This window comes from Eucyclogobius newberryi, unplaced genomic scaffold (genome assembly GCF_026437365.1).
Source record: "Eucyclogobius newberryi isolate DKJ021-1_F unplaced genomic scaffold, fEucNew1.0.hap1 SCAF_17, whole genome shotgun sequence".
Classification (NCBI taxonomy): Eukaryota; Metazoa; Chordata; class Actinopteri; order Gobiiformes; family Gobiidae; genus Eucyclogobius; species Eucyclogobius newberryi.
In genome coordinates, this window is record NW_027315801.1 from 10,580,071 (window position 1) to 10,598,378 (window position 18,308).

The 18,308-nt window shown below is 42.8% G+C and overlaps 1 protein-coding gene across 10 annotated transcripts in view; it reads right to left on the reverse strand.

Annotated features, from left to right (window-relative positions):
* The window catches only part of camta1a (calmodulin binding transcription activator 1a), a 306,786-nt gene that overhangs the window by 30,271 nt on the left and 258,207 nt on the right, over positions 1 to 18,308 (reverse strand). For all 10 annotated transcript variants that reach the window (XM_072449082.1, XM_072449077.1, XM_072449079.1 and 7 more), the window contains one exon: positions 7,730 to 7,883. In XM_072449082.1, coding sequence (XP_072305183.1) covers positions 7,730 to 7,883 — 154 coding nt within the window. The remainder of the gene's footprint in view (positions 1 to 7,729; positions 7,884 to 18,308) is intronic.

Below are 18,308 nucleotides of genomic sequence, written 5' to 3' on the forward strand. Positions count from 1 at the left end.
AGTTAACCACTATTACGCTAATATTCAATAAACCAACCCAACATTTATAGTAAAGCTGGTGTTCAATATTGTGTCACTAAATACATTTTCAAAGTATTCTTCCCAACACTGCTGACATGACATTTACACATTTCTTAATGAAAATTGTAATGATCAGAAATAGTCCTGTGGTGGTGTATGAGGAACACGTTATGGCTCTTCATTTGTGGATATTACAAATTAAAACATACATGAATGGTTTTAAATATGTCTACTCTTTTTAGAGTTCTGAAATCGAATATAGTCCAGAATATGGTATTGTATTCATTGAGTTCCTGTGTTTTTGTCTCTCTCCGTACCCTGCTGTAGTGTGCCCTCTAGTGTCTCCATGAGTGTACTGCTGCTCTGCCTCTGTGAATGAAGCTGACAGAAGCTCTGCTCCTCCTGACCAATGACACCACTTCTACAGGGAGACACAGCAGCTACTGCACAGCTCAGAGCGGAGCCATATGTTCTGCTATCAGTGTTATATATATATGTTGTTGCTTACTAATTATTATATATATACATAAGTTTATATATATATATATATATATATATATATATATATATATATATATATATATATATATAAAATACATAAAAACAAAGTACAGATACAGAGGATATCCAAATAAAATACCAATACAAAATTAAATAAAACAATCAATAAAATGAGCACACGCACACGCACACACACACACACAAATCATGTAAAACAAGAGCAACAGCACTGTGGATAGTCCTTAACCAGTGCTTTAAAATCAATTTAAAGGCATAAAATAATTTAAATAGTCTCTATGTTTTGTTCCACTGACAGGGAGCAAAATTGCTGAAGACATGAAAAAAAAATGGGAAAGACGGCAACAGCATGAATGATTTCCTGTAGCTCTCAGTGGAGCAGCGTGGCAGTATCATTCTAGTGCTGAACGAGCTCTTGCACCTGACCAGCATATTACACATCAGCTGTACTCCACTTCATGTATTTTAGATTGTGTGTGTGTGTGTTTGTTTGTATGTATGTGTAGATGTGTATGCATGTGTGTGTGTGTTTGTTTGTATGTATGCGTAGATGTGTATGCATGTATGTGAGTGAGTGTGTGTGTGTGTGTATGTGTAGATGTGTATGCATGTATGTGAGTGAGTGTGTGTGTGTGTATGTGTAGATGTGTATGCATGTATGTGAGTGAGTGTGTGTGTGTGTGTATGTATGTGTAGATGTGTATGCATGTATGTGAGTGAGTGAGTGTGTGTGTATGTGTAGATGTGTATGCATGTATGTGAGTGAGTGTGTGTGTGTGTGTGTATGTGTAGATGTGTATGCATGTATGTGAGTGAGTGTGTGTGTGTGTATGTGTAGATGTGTATGCATGTATGTGAGTGAGTGTGTGTGTGTGTGTATGTATGCGTAGATGTGTATGCATGTATGTGAGTGAGTGTGTGTGTGTGTGTATGTGTAGATGTGTATGCATGTATGTGAGTGAGTGTGTGTGTGTGTGTGTGTAGATGTGTATGCATGTATGTGAGTGAGTGAGTGTGTGTGTGTATGTGTAGATGTGTATGCATGTATGTGAGTGAGTGTGTGTGTGTGTGTATGTGTAGATGTGTATGCATGTATGTGAGTGAGTGTGTGTGTGTGTATGTGTAGATGTGTATGCATGTATGTGAGTGAGTGTGTGTGTGTGTGTATGTATGCGTAGATGTGTATGCATGTATGTGAGTGAGTGTGTGTGTGTGTGTATGTGTAGATGTGTATGCATGTATGTGAGTGAGTGTGTGTGTGTGTGTGTGTAGATGTGTATGCATGTATGTGAGTGAGTGAGTGTGTGTGTGTATGTGTAGATGTGTATGCATGTATGTGAGTGAGTGTGTGTGTGTATGTGTGAGTGTGTATGTATGTGTGTGTGTGTGTGTGTGTATGTGTATGTGTGAGTGTGTGTGTGTATGTGTGTATGTATGTATGTATGTATGCATGTATGTGAGTGAGTGTGTGTGTGTATGTGTGAGTGTGTATGTATGTGTGTGTGTATGTGTGTGTATGTATGTGTGTGTGTGTGTGTGTATATGTATGTATGTGTGTGTGTGTGTGTGTGTATATGTATGTATATATGTGTGTGTGTGTGTGTGTGTGTGTGTGTGTGGTTGTTAGGATTTTATGTGTCAGGCAGTTGTGGGGTGGTTGGGTGGGACAGTATGTGTATGGGATTGTTTTAAATGCACATTTTATGTTTGAAAATCTCTTTATGAATAAAGTTTGATTGATTGATATTTATTACACATTTGTTTAATGAATTCATAATTTGATTTATATAGCAGCCCTCATGACACTCAAAGCACTTCACAGTGAATTATTATTACTATTATAATTATTATTACTGAAGCTTTTACTATTATTATTTATTTGACATGGACATAGCAATTACATTGCTATCAAATTATCAAATGTCTTTTAATGATTTCAAAGCACTTTTAAAAGACTAGTCTCACTGTCAATGCTCTTGTTTTAAATCATTTTATTCCATTTTGTGTGTTTCTATAAATTGTGTTTATTATTTCATGGAATATTTTATGGACGATTCTCGTCCTTCGGCTTGGGCCTAATAACAATAAAAGTGTTCAAGTGTTAGAGCAAAAATGTTAGTTTTCCACACCTGTCCATAAGGATTTTTTTTTCGAACAATCAAATACAAAAAACATTATAAATTAGTAAAGGTACTGCAATAATAACAACATTCATTTCACATTCACTCTGCCCTAATATCAGCCACAGTTTTAGACCTTTGCTAAAGATGTTGAAGTTAGTCTGCAGTTTGAAGTTGGCAGGAAGAGACTTCCACAGTCTGACTCCATTGAAACAGTTCAAAAGATGTTCTGAACTTTGGAACTACATTCACCACTGACAGAGGCTCTGGTGTTAGGTCTGAGAGCCCTGATGAGCCAAAAAAGAAATCAGTGGTGACACACAAGAGGTCAAACATAAAAAAACTGTTTTAATTTGCAAAAAAACTTTTCAAATGTGAAAAAATATGTTTTTGGATGACATCCCAATGATGCCACCTCATGGGTTTTCATTGGCTGCTTGTACAATGATACGACTGGCTTAAGTGTTGAGGGCGAGGCCTGTAGCCATGAGACAGACGGATGCGAGAATATCATGACATGTAGATAATTTATTCACTCCACACTCTATGGTGGTGAGCTACTACTGTAGGCACAGCTGTCCTGGGGCAGACTGACAGAAGTGAGGCCTTGCCTAAGGACACAAAAACTGTTTGCACTAAAGCAAACAGACTCCTGGTGTTCAAATGTCTTCCATCCAAGTACTAACCAAGGCCAGCCTTGCTTAAAGGTCCCATATCATGCAAAATCGACTTTTCAGAGCTTTTAGCCTTCTTACATTGCTATTGGTGCCTCATTTATGTGCAAAAAGTTAAAAAAAAAAATAGATTCCAGCAGTTTTTAGCAAGATAACAGTCTCTAGCCTTCTCTTTGGATGAGCAGACGAATGGGGGCGTGCAGACGCGTTCTGTGTAACTCGCGTCTGTTTCAGCCCATCCTCCAGGAAGCATTCTGTAACTCCCACTGAGCTTGCGCTCGAGAGGAACCGTGGCTATTTAGGCACAGTTAGCTTCAAACGCTATTTATTTTGTTGCAACGCTGCTGCCGCTGACATGCGTCGCTGTGTCTTGCGATGTGAACCGAACGCCTTGGCATCTGTGGCATTCCTGGTTTGTGAGGGGGGTCCAAGATATGGGTGATATTTTATAACTACTATGTTATGGGTGTTGCACAACACTTATTATTATCAAATATACCATTAGGATAGACTACGAAACGGGAAAAATAGCATGACATTGGGCCGTTACCTTTGCAGATCTGACCAGATTGGCCATTGAAAAGCGGGTATGGCTACTTAAAGGTGCATTGTGTCAATGTCATTTTTCTGGTGTAGGCTATTCCACTTGCTTATCTCCATGGTGATTTTATTGATTTGCCTGAAATGTTCAACAGTATGGCAATAAACTTTTCATCTAGTATTTGTACCAATTACAGGTGTATGCATTCTTACTGTGAGTGGGATCATCTTTCCATAGATTTTACCTGTAACTTGACAAGGTGGTGCCATATATTTGTCTGTATTGAGAGAGATGGTGTTTCCATTGTGTAGAATTTCTGAGCTAAGCAATAAAATCACCATGACGGACCCTCCACTAGAAAAGTGATGTTGTGCTCCTTTAAGCAAGTCTTATCCAAGCACTTTTTACACCTCCTACAGATAATATGGAAAATAGAGAAAGTTGTAACTTGTATATATAGAAAATGTGACATGATCAGATCAAGTCGTAGATAAAAAATTTATATCTAAATTTTTTTTTTATCTCCATAGTCACAATTATCAGATCATAATTTTTATGGAATCGATCAAATGTGCCTTTTCATTATGTTGTTTAAAGCTCCAGTATCATACAAATGTGAATGAGCTAATGTTTATTTTTCATGCCAGCTTCTTTTTGTAGCTGCTATTCTTTTAATTATAGACAACACTGTTGATAGCATCTTATTTTGCATGCCTCGATAAAAGCAATTGCTCATAAGAAAACAGACAACACATTGAATACCGATAACAGGCTGGTTTACATATGTAACGCTACAGAACAATGACTAACCCCACACCTCTATTTCAGGATTCCCGTTTTAACTAATGTATTTGATTATGCACGTCTCAATAGTCTGAGTCTAAACACAGACGGGGCGCTGGTGGAGAGGCGGTGTTTTCGATGTCACTGTAATTACTGTACACATAATAGTGTCTGTCTGAAACCCTCATTAGACTCTCGCTCTGAGTCAGGCCCTGACAGAATGCGATGGAAACATTACAAAGGAGAAGGGCCATTATGACTAACACAAAAATGAGCGGGCGACTGATGCACTGAGGAACCCCTCATGTAACAGGGTCTTGAGGGTGGCTGCCTGACACAAGTGCATCCAATCTGCCAAAGTGTCTGAAAGAATGAGAGCCTAATCCAACATCTTACAGGCACCATGCAGCCCGGGCCCTATTTGTCCAAACAATCTCGTCTTTCCTCTGGCCTGGATCCCTCATGCCAGAATAGCCATCTTCAAGCTTCATCTGGACAGGCGTCTTCCCCTGAGGCGGGCCGTTGTTGACGTATAGTTACTACCATGTCTTCCTGTCTGCTCTCCTCACTCAGGGTTATGTTCGAAAGCAGAGGCGACACGAGCAGAGCCACAAGGTCTAATCTCAGAGCTCGCAGCAGTGGCACCAAAGCTCCCGAGTCCCATCATGACGGCCCTGATGACTGCCATCCTGTCACGGGTAGACTCACACACAGCATCACACTGTCTGTCCCTGTGTTTGGGCGCATTAACAAGCAGCACTGAGATGGTCTGATGAGACGGCACAACTCTAGTCTGTGTGGTGGTGGTCAGCTGTAGCCCAGGGACAAGCTTCTATCGGTCTGGATGTTTGTTAAAGCAGGTTGAGGGCAGAAATGTGTTTGGAGCATCAGACCAAAGCAGACTGCCTCTCTGTGGAAGTGTATCATGAGTAATGCCTCATCAAACACACAGAACGAGAGGAGGAGCTGGTCACACAGAGCTGCTCTGCAGGGCTTGTGTCTGCGGCTGTACGTGCGTGAGAATGTATTTGTGGCTCAAAACACAGGTAGGCTGTGTGTCTTTATTCTGGGAAATAAAATAAGCTCAGCTGATCAAAATCCCCAAATCTCCTTTGATGTTGTTTTTGTGTCAATAAAAGTGCCACAAAGGAGAGAATTAATGGGAGAAGAAAAACAAAGCGCAAGAGAAAGACTGAAAGAAAGTGGATTTACAGCTGGATTTTTGGGAACAGTGTTGGAGAATAATAAAACATGCTCCGAAAATACATATTTAGAACACTAATTTGATCAACTGGATTCTGGTACAGTTACTCTTTCGATCAGTTACTTTCCTTAACTCAAAGGTATTTGATCATGCAATTTAGGTTTCACTCTGAACATAATTAGTGAGAAAAATAGAAACCACAGCTCTACCAGTGAGTATTTGTCTTCTCCTAAACAGTAAATGCAGGACAAATAATATAACTCTTATGTCATGTTTTTACACTATATTACAGTCCAACTCAATGTGAACGTATTCAGTAAGTATTCAGAATACAGTACTCCATGTATACAAGTATTCAGTATTCTGAATGCCTGCATTCAAATTTGCAAAGTATTCTTCCCAACACTATTTGGAAACTTGTTTATCTGTTTATCTGTGATCACTTTGACATAAACATATGTACATGGAACATGGAACATGAAATGTACTTTATTATATTAATCACATATGAAAGAAGAGCTATGAGAAGAGGCATGTCTGCTTTTTTCACCTTATTATGTATGCAAGATATTAAAGACATGCTACGCAATCAATAAAATGAAAGAGAAATATCCACATATGGGTCAGTTTATGAAATATGTATAAAGTGTTAAGAGCATATCTTTTATTAATCTATATGGATATTCATAACCCCACTGTGGCCCATTGACAGTGCAGTAATCAGATGTAACCACTAGATGGCATAGTTGCTACATCATTGAAGCAGCAAAGAGGAATGGGCCTGAGATGGAGGGATAGAAGAGGAGACAAAAGCAGGAGAAGGGTTTCTCTGTCTGTAGCCCCTCTGTCGTCTGGCAGCTTGAAGGCATCTCACACTCTCCTCGTCGCAACAACTCCCAAAGTTAATGACTTCACGCATTACTGCAAATGGATCTTGGTTTTTACATTAGAGCACAGATGTAATGAATACAGTAGGCTGGCGCTGCTTAGTGGCTGTCCCGGGGTAAGGCTTTATGTTAAAATAAAGCTGATAGCACACAGCGTACGAGGGGGAGAACTTTAGTGATGCTAGTCTGGCTGCCTCCTCAGTATTCAGCCGGCATGTGTGTGTGTGCTTGTAAAGCTGCTGACACCTTCTCTTTACCTGGCCACATCACCTATAATTGGCTATTGGAATATCAGTCACAGGCCTGGTAGCCTTTCAGACGCACCCGCATCACAGTCGGGTTGTTAACACTATGGGAACAGCTCTCTCTCAAAGATCTTTCTCCTGAGCACGGCCAAGTCCGAGCTCAGCCACAACCATTATCAGACAAACGCTGTCTGTTGTTTTCAAATCGTTCCTTCCTCTGTCTTGGAGACTAATAAAAACACCCAGCACATCACATTGCATTAGTAAAGAGGGTAGGAACCAGGATCAATCTAGTGATGGGGGAGAGCAAGTGGACAGGCGGGGTGCGGGGCGTTTGTGGTGAGTCAGATATTTTTGCTCCCACGTCCAACATGAATCAATAACCAACCACGTCCCAACTTCCTGCACTGGCCAGAAAGGAGGCGCGCTCACAGCCTGTCCGGAGCCTAGCGATGGACAACCCTCACCTATGACCCCAGGATGGTTTCTATGCAATGTACAGACTCACGGGAGGAAGTTTTTAAAGTTGGAGACGGAAGCGGTGGGGCATTTACTGTACAGCTTATGAGCTAATAGAAAATAGCATTCAATCCTCAGAATAAGCAGGCCATGAAAAGACTATTAAGGAGTTTTTTATAGCAGATAGGGGCAGTTAAAGTGTGTGGAGAAATGTGTGACGGTGGTGACAAAGATCGATCAATGCATACTTCTGAATTGGATTAGTCTATTACTCACACATAGGCTTGAGCTGGCCAATCAACTCCTCCTTGGTCCACTTGGCCCACTCCTTCTTGTCCGTATTGATGGAGCACAAGATCGGACCGCATGGTTTCCCACAATCCTCTATGGCAGGGACATTCAGATAGTGGACAAGCACAATATCAGGGTTCTGTGGTGGAGACAGACAAGAGAACAGATTAGACAAAGTGTGGTTATTGAGAGGTTTGGTTAGGGAAACACAGCAGTAGTCATAACAATAATAAAATAACACACGCACAAACACACAAATGTTTTACATTATTGATTCACTCCACACAATCGGTGGTGGTATGCCAGAATGTACAACTGCCCTGGAGCGTTGACGTGGCTGAGCCAACAGCATCTCCAAAAAACGCTGATTACTTATTCACATTCATACAAGGACGAGCGGGTTGAGGTGTATTGCCAATGGACAGAACAAGTGATCACACTGGTCAGAGCAAGGATCGCACCACCAAACTTACTGTTAAACTACTACTACTTTATTGTGATTGGCCTTTAACATAAACATGCTTTTGATTACCTTTACATCTCATGAATTTAAAATAATACATTGAAAAGCATGTTACTTTCTACCAGTTAGTCAATCCCTCATCAAGATTGATGTTAGCACACACTCCAACGGTAATAAACAAAAGCTAACCTTCCCCTACATGCTAATCCAGGCATGTAGTTTTAATGAACGTAATTTGACAGATATGTTCAAAACGAGTCTGGCGTTGATTTATGGACTTAAAAAACTGAGAAATCTATGACACAAATCTGTGAAATTTGAGTGTTCTTGTGGGGCTCAGAAGACAACCTTGTAAACAGGATTAATGCAATAAGCAGCGATGAAGCTAAAAACAACTACAGCTATGTGTTTCATTAGAGGACAACGTTAAATGCTCAAAAAAGTCAATTTTGCATTATGTGCGTTCTTTAATACCCGAGCCACTGTTGCATAAGAACTATAATGAAAAAGCGTGAAAAAAGTTTATCGTGACAAAGGCAACACACTCTTTTTTGTGCGCCGTACAGTGCATCCATTCATTTTTATGTGCTAATCCGTAATTACATTGTGCCCTCATGTAACACACTTATGGCATTTTGTCAAGTCCTCCCACATGGCGAGTTGATGCCCTCAATTAACTGTGCCACTATTTACAGAGCGAAAACCCAACATTTTCCATCTGTATACTGTTACTGGGTTACCTCTGCAAATCCACTAAATTGACGGCATTTGAATAATAGCTACAATTTAGAAAGAATATTTCGCAAGAGCGTTTTATGAAAAGCACTGCCACATTTAAATAAGTGTTGTGTTTGTTCTAGGCTTTATTGCATTCAATTTGTTCTAAGCATCTACTTGCCATTACGCTGGCACAAATGTAATAGGCAAATGACCTCACGCTGAATACAAAACAAATGCACGGCGAGTACTGGAAGGCTGGGCTCACACGCAGTAAGCAGGCACGTGGCTAAACAAGACATGGGAATCGACAAACCAACAAAGACCTTGATGGTGAAAAATGCAGTGACAACATGTGTGTGAGAGTGCGGTTTGAAGCTTCATCAGGGCTAAGTGGGGAATAAATCACGTTGCTGCTACTGTAGGTCCGGGCTCCCTCTCAGTGCGTGCCATTAATCTGCTACTGCACCCCTCCTCGCACCCTTCCTTGCCATGGACAAGCTCTCTCCTTATTCCAGACGGGGGTGTGGCCGAAAGATCGTCCCAGGCAACTTCTCACACACGAATGGTCAAATCTGCTCCGTTTACTCTTCGGGGACGGGATACCAACAACCTCAGGAAATCCAATGGGTGAAATGATCTGTAACACTTAATAATGACTCAATCTTTAATAGCCTTAATAAAGAATGAACAAAGACTTGGTAATGGTCTCCTCTTTATCTGAGATTTTAACATATTTTTTTAACATATACAAATTCTTAAGCTATAACATGATGCATTGTGGATTCGGAGTTTGTTGTCATTGGTGTGGACTGTTTGGATGGAGAAGGCACAGAGAGGTTTATGGTGCCCCCCAGATGGCCCCAGCAGCTGTGTCAACAGCCAAGACAGGCCCTGACTCTTTACATGAAGTGAGAGTGCCAAATGTAGACGAGTTCATCTCATTATGAGGTGCACGTGGAGGACTCCGAAGTTTGTGTAAACAGAGGAAAAAGGCATGCCAAGGACAAGCTGAAGTGACAACACCAACGGGTTAGCAGAACAGAGACAAACTACTTCTATTCCATTATCAAAGCAAAACCTAGACCTGTGATGGTTTTAAAAACTTTTTTTACTATTTTATTTTGGAGACCTTTTAGGCTCGAACAGGGAAGTAAAACCATGAAATGACCAGATAGACATGTGGTGAATCATCAGACTCTGGACTCACCAATAACACTGAGGCACGTTGCCCTGTGAATGGTCCATACATTTGGTCCACAAAACTGCATCTAGCTGAACATTTTCTCGGTTCCAACTTCATTAAAGAGGCTAGTGATTGCATATACTCTCTATTGGAAACCATTGAACAGAAGTCGCACCCAATGTTTAGGGGAGGAACACTTTAAGCGCTCACGTCCCATATGGATGTACAAAGAGTAATTGCTTATTTTCCCTCACCAGTCCTTCCTACAGTGCACAGTGTTTAGTCTGTATATGACAAGAAAGCCTCCTAAGGAATATGGTGCAACTTCTTTTCCCTACTGCCTTCTACCTCCTCTGCTCTCCCAACTTTACAACACATTTAACAGCCTTCTCCAACTCAGGCCCACCTCAGCTCTGAGAGGAAAACAACACAATGAAAATGTAAAGCGTCACATAAATCTGCCATGAAGGTCATTTAATTTAATTTCCTGCTGGCTGATTTTTTTTTTCATAGATTAATATCAAGAGTTGCTTGTGGTTGAGAGGTGGAAAAGGCTGAGGGGGAACTTTTGCCTGGATACTACTTTGCGGGGAGAAAATGAGATCTCATTAACTTATTGATTAATAGTGTCATGTAGTCTTGTGGTTGTGTTTTCATTTGCCTCCTGTGTGATTCTAAAGGCAGCACGCCAAAGTCTGGATTAGACAAGAAGTCACAATGCCACAAGCAAATAGATGAGCTTTTGTATCTGAGAGAGAGTGTACATTAACCAACTGTATTAGCATAATGACCAGATTTGTAAGCAGGTATGCTAATGATTTACAAGCTAGCGCTCTCTTAAAGCATAATGGTAGCTTGAAAGTGTAAAATATAGCATCTCCCCAGCCAGTGTTTTCTCATGGCAGCGTTGTGTTAATGTTTACTGCACCTCCCTTGAACAGATGGATAGACGTGGAGCTAATTACTGGCAGAGTCTTGAGGAGTCAGCCGTGGGGGTGGAAGGCCTGCTGAGTAGGTGGTGGGGCTCCTTTCGAAGACTTTTTCATATGCACAAATACATCAGCAGCACACAAAAGCCATTTATGAGCATATAAACAAAAACAGACCCGCCTTCACCAAACACACAATTGATGGGCTAGTCATCGCCATCGCAACTGAGAGGATAAAGGTGCCGTCGTAGCCAGGCAACAGGTTTCTGAGGCTCCCACGCACAGAGCCAGAGCTTCACGACTGTCTACCTTGTCCTGGAGTCAAACGCCCTGTTCCAGCGGCGAAGACGAGCCGAGGAGAGAAGGAGAAAGATTCACTAATGGAGCTGGAGACATAGATAGACACCCTGACCTTCTCCTCCTGCGCTGCTAGTTAGAGCTAACCAAACTTACACAAGCCGTCTTGTGGTGAGAGCTGGTGTGAGTGGACAAGCACTATGTCCATTCTCTCGTTACGTCCCCATGACCTTCCTGTCTCAAATATGCCACGCTTTTGGAACAAGTCAATGTGGCCGCTGGTCCGACAGCCCAGTGTGTAGCTCATTGAAAGAGAGAGAACAAGAGGGACACGGGCAGACAGGGAAGAGGAATGAGGAGACACGTCCTTTATTGTGAGGCATGCAGTTCTGCTCTGTGGCTGCACTGTAGTGTAGAAGGCCTCGCTTTCACACGCTGTGCACAGGGCTGATAAAAAGACCATTAACATGAAAGGATCTTAATTGAGAGGGGATGCTTCATGGAATGTGGATGAGCAGAGGAGAGCAGGAGCAAACCTTGTTCTTTTCTGATAAAATTACCCAAACAGAGCAGAAGGCCTTCGAAGCTGGTTTTACTGAGGGAGAGAGCTGAAAAAAGACCAGAGCTCTGGTGTGGAATGAAGCGCCACATCTGTGCGAGTGCAGGGAGAGTAAATATGGAAGGAGATGAGAACGTTCTTTAGGGAGAACAGAATAGGCAACAGAGATATCCACTTCAATGCATAATATCAAGAAAGCCGACGCAGTCAATTGTTTTGTCACAAATATTCAACATCAAGGCATAAATAGAGTGTAGGTGTATCTGATAGTATTTTGGTCTGTGTGCGCCTCTCTGCTGTGCATCTGCCTACATTAAATTATAAATAGCATGTGAATGAGTGTCTAGAGGCAGATATCAGTATGTTGGCTGGCGTGTGCCCATCAGTATGCATGCAGAAGGAACGCAATGAGCTGTGAGTGTGAGCCGGAGCACATCTGCTATTTCCATGGCAGATTCTCTCTGTCTGTGGAGTAAGTACATACATATGTACTGCCTGTATGTATGTGATCCAGTGCACAGGTACAAGGCCCTGCTCTCGGGGCCTGAGGAGGGCCTGCCCTGGCAGTGGCATGGTGATGGATGGCATTAAGTGCCAGTCATTAAGCAGCCTCCTGGCCTCTGGCTCTGAGGCTGCACTTTTAAACACGGCCCTCCCCTGCCTGTCCCCAAACACCGCTGCTCATTTCAAGGTCAACTGCCTCCATGGTGCTCTAAGTTCACCTCATAAGCCACAAGACTTCTTTTTGTTTGGAGCTTTATCTCTCAGAGCCGATGGCTGTTTTTTGGAGTGAGGGGGAGGATAGAGCTGCCTCATGCACACACAGACTACATGCTGAGTATGAAGACACACACGCTCAAGTAAACATAACACATCACACCAAAAGCATTGCATAGCCCAGAGCACCTGTCTGCGACTCTGAGAGCCTCCTCCTTCAGGCCACAAGGTCAAAGCCTGGGTTAAGCAGCTTTACAGAAGAGACACCCTAATGGGACAGTTTGGAGGCACCAGCACACCCTCTTCAGCACTAATGTCTGTGCCAACCACACCCTGGTGCCCGGGTGCCAGGCACACTCCATGTCCAGGGTGAGAGACACAAAAGGGCTTGATTTCCGCTGTCCAAGGACTCAAATGGATTACAGAGCAGCCGCACAGCGGGGGATCAGGTTTGGGAGGACTCACTCTCCACCTCATACCTTGTGTATGGTCAGGATGATATGAAAGGCACCACTTGGATCTTTTGAGGAACAGGAAGAGGCCAGCATGTTTTAGTGTGTTTCAGAGGAAGCCAGGGGCTGAAGCCTGTGATGTTTAATTCAAGAGCACATAATCACTCCGATGGAGTTGAGAGCAGGGCTTTAAATAACTCAGCTTAGAGGGGCAGAACTGCTCAGCACTGGGTTAGAAGAATGTCAGTGTGTACTGCTGGACTTGCTTGCGTAGATGTGTATTTTACATTCTCTATCTCGAGGAACGCTAGAGTGCTCTCTATTTCTGTGTGTGGCTCTTGCTCTGATATATTTTATTTGTGCGCCGCAGAACATAAAGGTAGAGAGTGTGAGCTGTGCCAAGTGTCCGCATGCATTACAATGAAAGTGCAAAAGGGCAGCACTGAGGCAGAATATGTGGGAGTATGGATGCCAGGCGGGTGGCGGGCAGTAAGTCAGCCGGCCCCTTCAGCGTGCACAGCTCAGCTCACAGTTTACAGCCTGCCCATTCTTCCTGAGGCCCTTCCAGCCGACTACACTCTCCATTAGCGGAGCCCATGTGAGAGGCCACAGTGCCAGGGGCAGCTGACACACGACTATCACCAGTTCATCCGGCCACCATAATGACCCTGGCTCTGCCTACAGCACTGAAGCTCATATTCTGGGCTGTGCAGGTGAGAAATAAAGGAGAGAGTTAGCGAGGCCTCTCACAGTGAAGACTTCATTCCCGTCATGGCTCTGCAATCTGTTTGTGCCTCTCAATCACCTCTAAAGCTCTGACCGTCTCTGAGCCTTTCCCACTTTCTCTCTCATTTTCATGTGTTCCACCCAGGGCACAGCGCAATTCATTTGGGCGCCTAAACATAGCTAATGGCATCTCTGCGCTGCCTCTTTCCCACTCTCAGTCCGTTTCATATCACTGCTCACTCGGCTCTGTTTGTGCGCAAGACTTTCTCCTTGTGCCAGTCGACAAGGCGAACTATTTATGTGCCATTGCCCATGTCTGTGAGCAAATCAGGACTTCACAGGAGCCTCCAAAGAAAAGGCTGTGCTGCCGCATTCCTAAACAGAGTCACTGAGAGGACTGAAGTGTGTCCAACCTGGCCACTATCTGCTCGGGACACCAGCTCACTGAACAACAATAGATAACACTAGTCGCCTGCACCGGCACCAGTGGTCTCTGAGTGTGTTGGAGAAGCATCTCACTCAGGCCCAAACAAGCAGCTCTTAAATGTAAGTACAGTACATATAGGACGCATACAGGGAGAGCAGCAGCGGCCAACACGCGCTAAAGATGCTCGTTATTATTACTGGTCTTGATACTGGAGCAGCCCCAGAGCTCGGCTTGGCAAGACCTTCCTCTGAGATGCACAAACGATGAAAAATACACACAATACAAATGGATAATCAAAAGAGAAAACGCTCAAATGGTTTCCTAGCAACCAATGGTGTGCACTGTGTCCGCATGAGAAATGGAAAATAAAGTGTGTGAATGTGCGGCTGTATAAGCGCCACAGAATGAAAGGATGAGTTAAAGATAAACAGAGCGGTTTATAGGTGAAGTGCAGAGCGGTCCCAGATAACACGAGCTGAATGGGAGATGAAAAGGTAATGAAGAGAAAAGTCACCATCCACCAGTCTGCCAATCTGATGAGCAAGAGGCACACTTCCCCAGGCGGTCACCAGGGGCAGTGTTGTCTGCAGCCTGAGCTCCAGCTCCACACAATTAGGGACAGAAGTGACAGCATTCAGAGGGATCCCCAGAAATAACTCCTGTCTCCTAATGTTAAATCTGAACAGTGTGAAAACCCAGGCGTGTCCATATTAGAGGAAGCTTAAAGGGAAACATGCTACACTGATGCCACACAATGAGGTGAAAACAACCAAGTGTCAAATAGCAGCAAAGCTTTGTGGTTAAATCAAAGAGAGATTTGATGATTTTCAAAGTAAAACACCAGTCATCTCTTTTAAACGTGATTTACATAGTCGCAGGAGCAGTCTGTTTATCTGAGGGCAAGTGGGTGAAAAAGGAAGTGCAAAGCTGCGTGTAATAGTGTTGCATGTTTCCTTAAGATATTGAGTGTAATTGTGTGTGTGTATGTTTGCTACATCTGTCTGAAAAGTAGAGGAAAGCAGACTATCTTCATCCTGCAGCTGCCACAAAAAGGCTTCCCAAAACAAGTGCGAGGCCATGACAGAGACAGAGCGAGCGCAGCCTTCTGCTAGTGTAATAGGAAATTAATTGAGACCATCAATATGGTATTAATCATTAAAGCACAGGTGCTGAGGTGGCACTTCTCTGACTGCTTCACTGTTGGCTCTGCGCTCACACTAAAGTTTGACCTGCTCTTAAAGAAAGCGAAGAAACATTTAAGGTGCTTCCGATCCAAAGTATTTATCCACTAATTATCAAAGTTTCTATCAAAAAACTTTAATAGCTTTGTTTTAGTTTGTGAATTTGACACTTGGTTTGACTTTATTGTCATTAATAATCATATATACTTATTTAAATACATTAAAACTCATTAATTCATTACAAAACAAAACAAGATCATTTCAAATGTCAATAATTCTGTGAGAAAGTGCAGATGTTTGAAGACATTTTAATTAAGGTCACTGCATACGTTTTGACACTAATTGTAACAAAATAACCCGCTACTTAATTGAATCAAGAGTGTTTGTTGTGCAGGACCTTAAATCACAAAATGTCAGGTAAACTCGTGCTAATACACATCAACTCGCCTGGAAGCCATGTTCCTTCTGCCGGCTAATCCTTGGCGAGGCAGAGCATATTGAGGGCTCGGGTGCTGGTGTTAATCAGCCACAGGAGAGCCAAATTGCAGCAACTACATTAAGCCGTTAAGCACACCACGTCTCCAAACTGTTGAAGGTGTCTCACTGCGATGAATGCTTGCTCTTATGAATAATACATCACAAAACACACTTCAGATTGGAGTGAGCACGCAGGCAGACTCCAAACACACGCCCCTCTGTGTGTAGCTCGCCCAGACATGGCGACAGCTGTGCAGAAAGACGCCGAGTTCAGCCGAGTGAGAAGCCCCCCACAACACCAGCACGCCACGGAGAACTACCACAACACTGAGCAGATTTGAGGTAAATTCATTTGATTCAGCTGATACTTCGGGATCAGAGCCAAAACGATTTAGTCACTCAGATGCAAATACGTTTTTTTCTGTTGTACAACACTTAAAACCTCTTGTTTAATGTTAATTTGATGTAAGAATAATCCCAAAAATGTCTACGCTTTCCTGCTAACAACGTTTGCAGGTTTGCTATAAGATGTTTAAAAATGCATTTCTTTCTGCTTTATTTGTGTCTAGAAAAATCTGTTTACAAAAAATACATTTCCAGGAAAGTCATTACAAAAAAGTGTCCTACTTGTTACTTATCCTTAGTTTCAGTTTATTTTTAAGTAACAAGTACAAACAGGTCCACCCACTGCTCTCTTCCTCTGGCACTTCACATTTATCTCCCCCCTCGCGCTGTCCATCAGTGTCAAACTTGATCCCATGAAATGTTTATAATTCCTCCGCTGTACGATAAGATGGAGATTGATTTGGATCGAAAGGCAAATAAAATTGGCAAAGGCCGAAGTCAGCTGAAAAAACGGCATGGCAAGGAGACGGAACAGAGGATGAAAAATGAAAAAAAGAGGGAGAAAAGAGGAGAAAATGCATTAACAGGGGTCTGGCCTTGAGAGCGTGGAGTAATGAGTGCTTTCCTCTTCGCAGGCTGAATACTGGGGCAGAATATGGACGTAGCATCAGGAGCGCCGTGATTGATTCGGACTGTGGGCCTCCGCGTCTTCTCTTTGATTCATGGCTGCCACGCTTCACTCCGGAGCTCCTCGCTACACTGACACCACCATTGTTCTGAGATAGGCATCCCGGGCCCCTCTGCATCCCCAATTGATACTACTACAAGACAACAAGCCCAGTTTAATATTACAATGTGGTCTAGTTCTGCTATAGCTCAAGATCATTTCAAAAACAATTCAGAAAAAGGAAATTTTGTCCTGTTTTGATAGTTTTAGTATCGATTATCTGGGTTTTGATCTTTTTGACCAGCTTATTACTGCTTGGTGCATATCGTGGCATATTCAATTTTTTTTTCTTCCTTTGTTATGGTTGTAGAAATAATAGAAGTAGTCTGAGAGTACCCCTAGGGAGGCAGAGAGGCTGTGCAAATTTGTATATTCAGATAAAAACAGTACACAGCGGTGTTACTTTCACAATATTGCGGCAAATGTACATTATTACATAAAAAAATAAAATAAGTAATGCCACCTTTTGGTACATTTCAGGTAAAGCAATATGGAGACGAGGCGGGGCAGACCTTCCTCCATGTTCAAAGTGCTTCTTAACGTAACTTGAAAAGAGGGAGAAAATACAGAGCGTGAAATGTTGATGTTAAAGCGTGTTTTAAAACAAGGCCATGATGACGCACGATGATCAGCCCCTCTTTACTGTGCAAACACAGGAGTTTCCAGATCTTGGCACTGGCTTCAGCACCAATTTACGACACGTGGGAGTGGAACAAAATGGAGTATGATGTCATCAAATGGAGCATTTTTCAAAGGCCAGAGGAGTGTTGGTGCGCATTGGGGATGGATGGGAGGACGAGGTGCTTTGATGCCTGTCCCCACGGCTCTGGTTGGCTTGCAGGAGAGGAGCAGAGCGCGGAGAGCCACCAGGGACACAAGCCTGAACCCTAAGGCCCCTCTCTGCTCTCCCTCCCCCCTGTCAGAACCTTCCTATCCCGCAATGATCAATACAACTTTGTAACGACCTCGGACAGCCTCGCTATGCCCGCGCTCTCTCATCTCCACTCATCATATCCCCCATTATAACTTCGGCCTCAACTCCATCTCCTACCATTTACATGCTGGACTCAGTGCTGTTTCTATTTTTGTAAGAGGCGGTTTTGATTCTCTGTAAATACATGAACAAGCTTAGACAAGGCTGTTAAAAATATGAATGTGTCTGCAAACAACAAGATAAGAGAACATCCTTGAAAAGCCAACACCGACATAAACCCTGGTGAATTATGAGGGCCGTGCATAAACTTGAATATAAATACACCTCGCTAATTCTACTGTTTTATTTCTCTAATTGCCCTGTCTTTTTGCTTTCCTTAATAAGCTAATGAATGTGGTGTGGCCCGGGCGCAGATTTCATGCACACA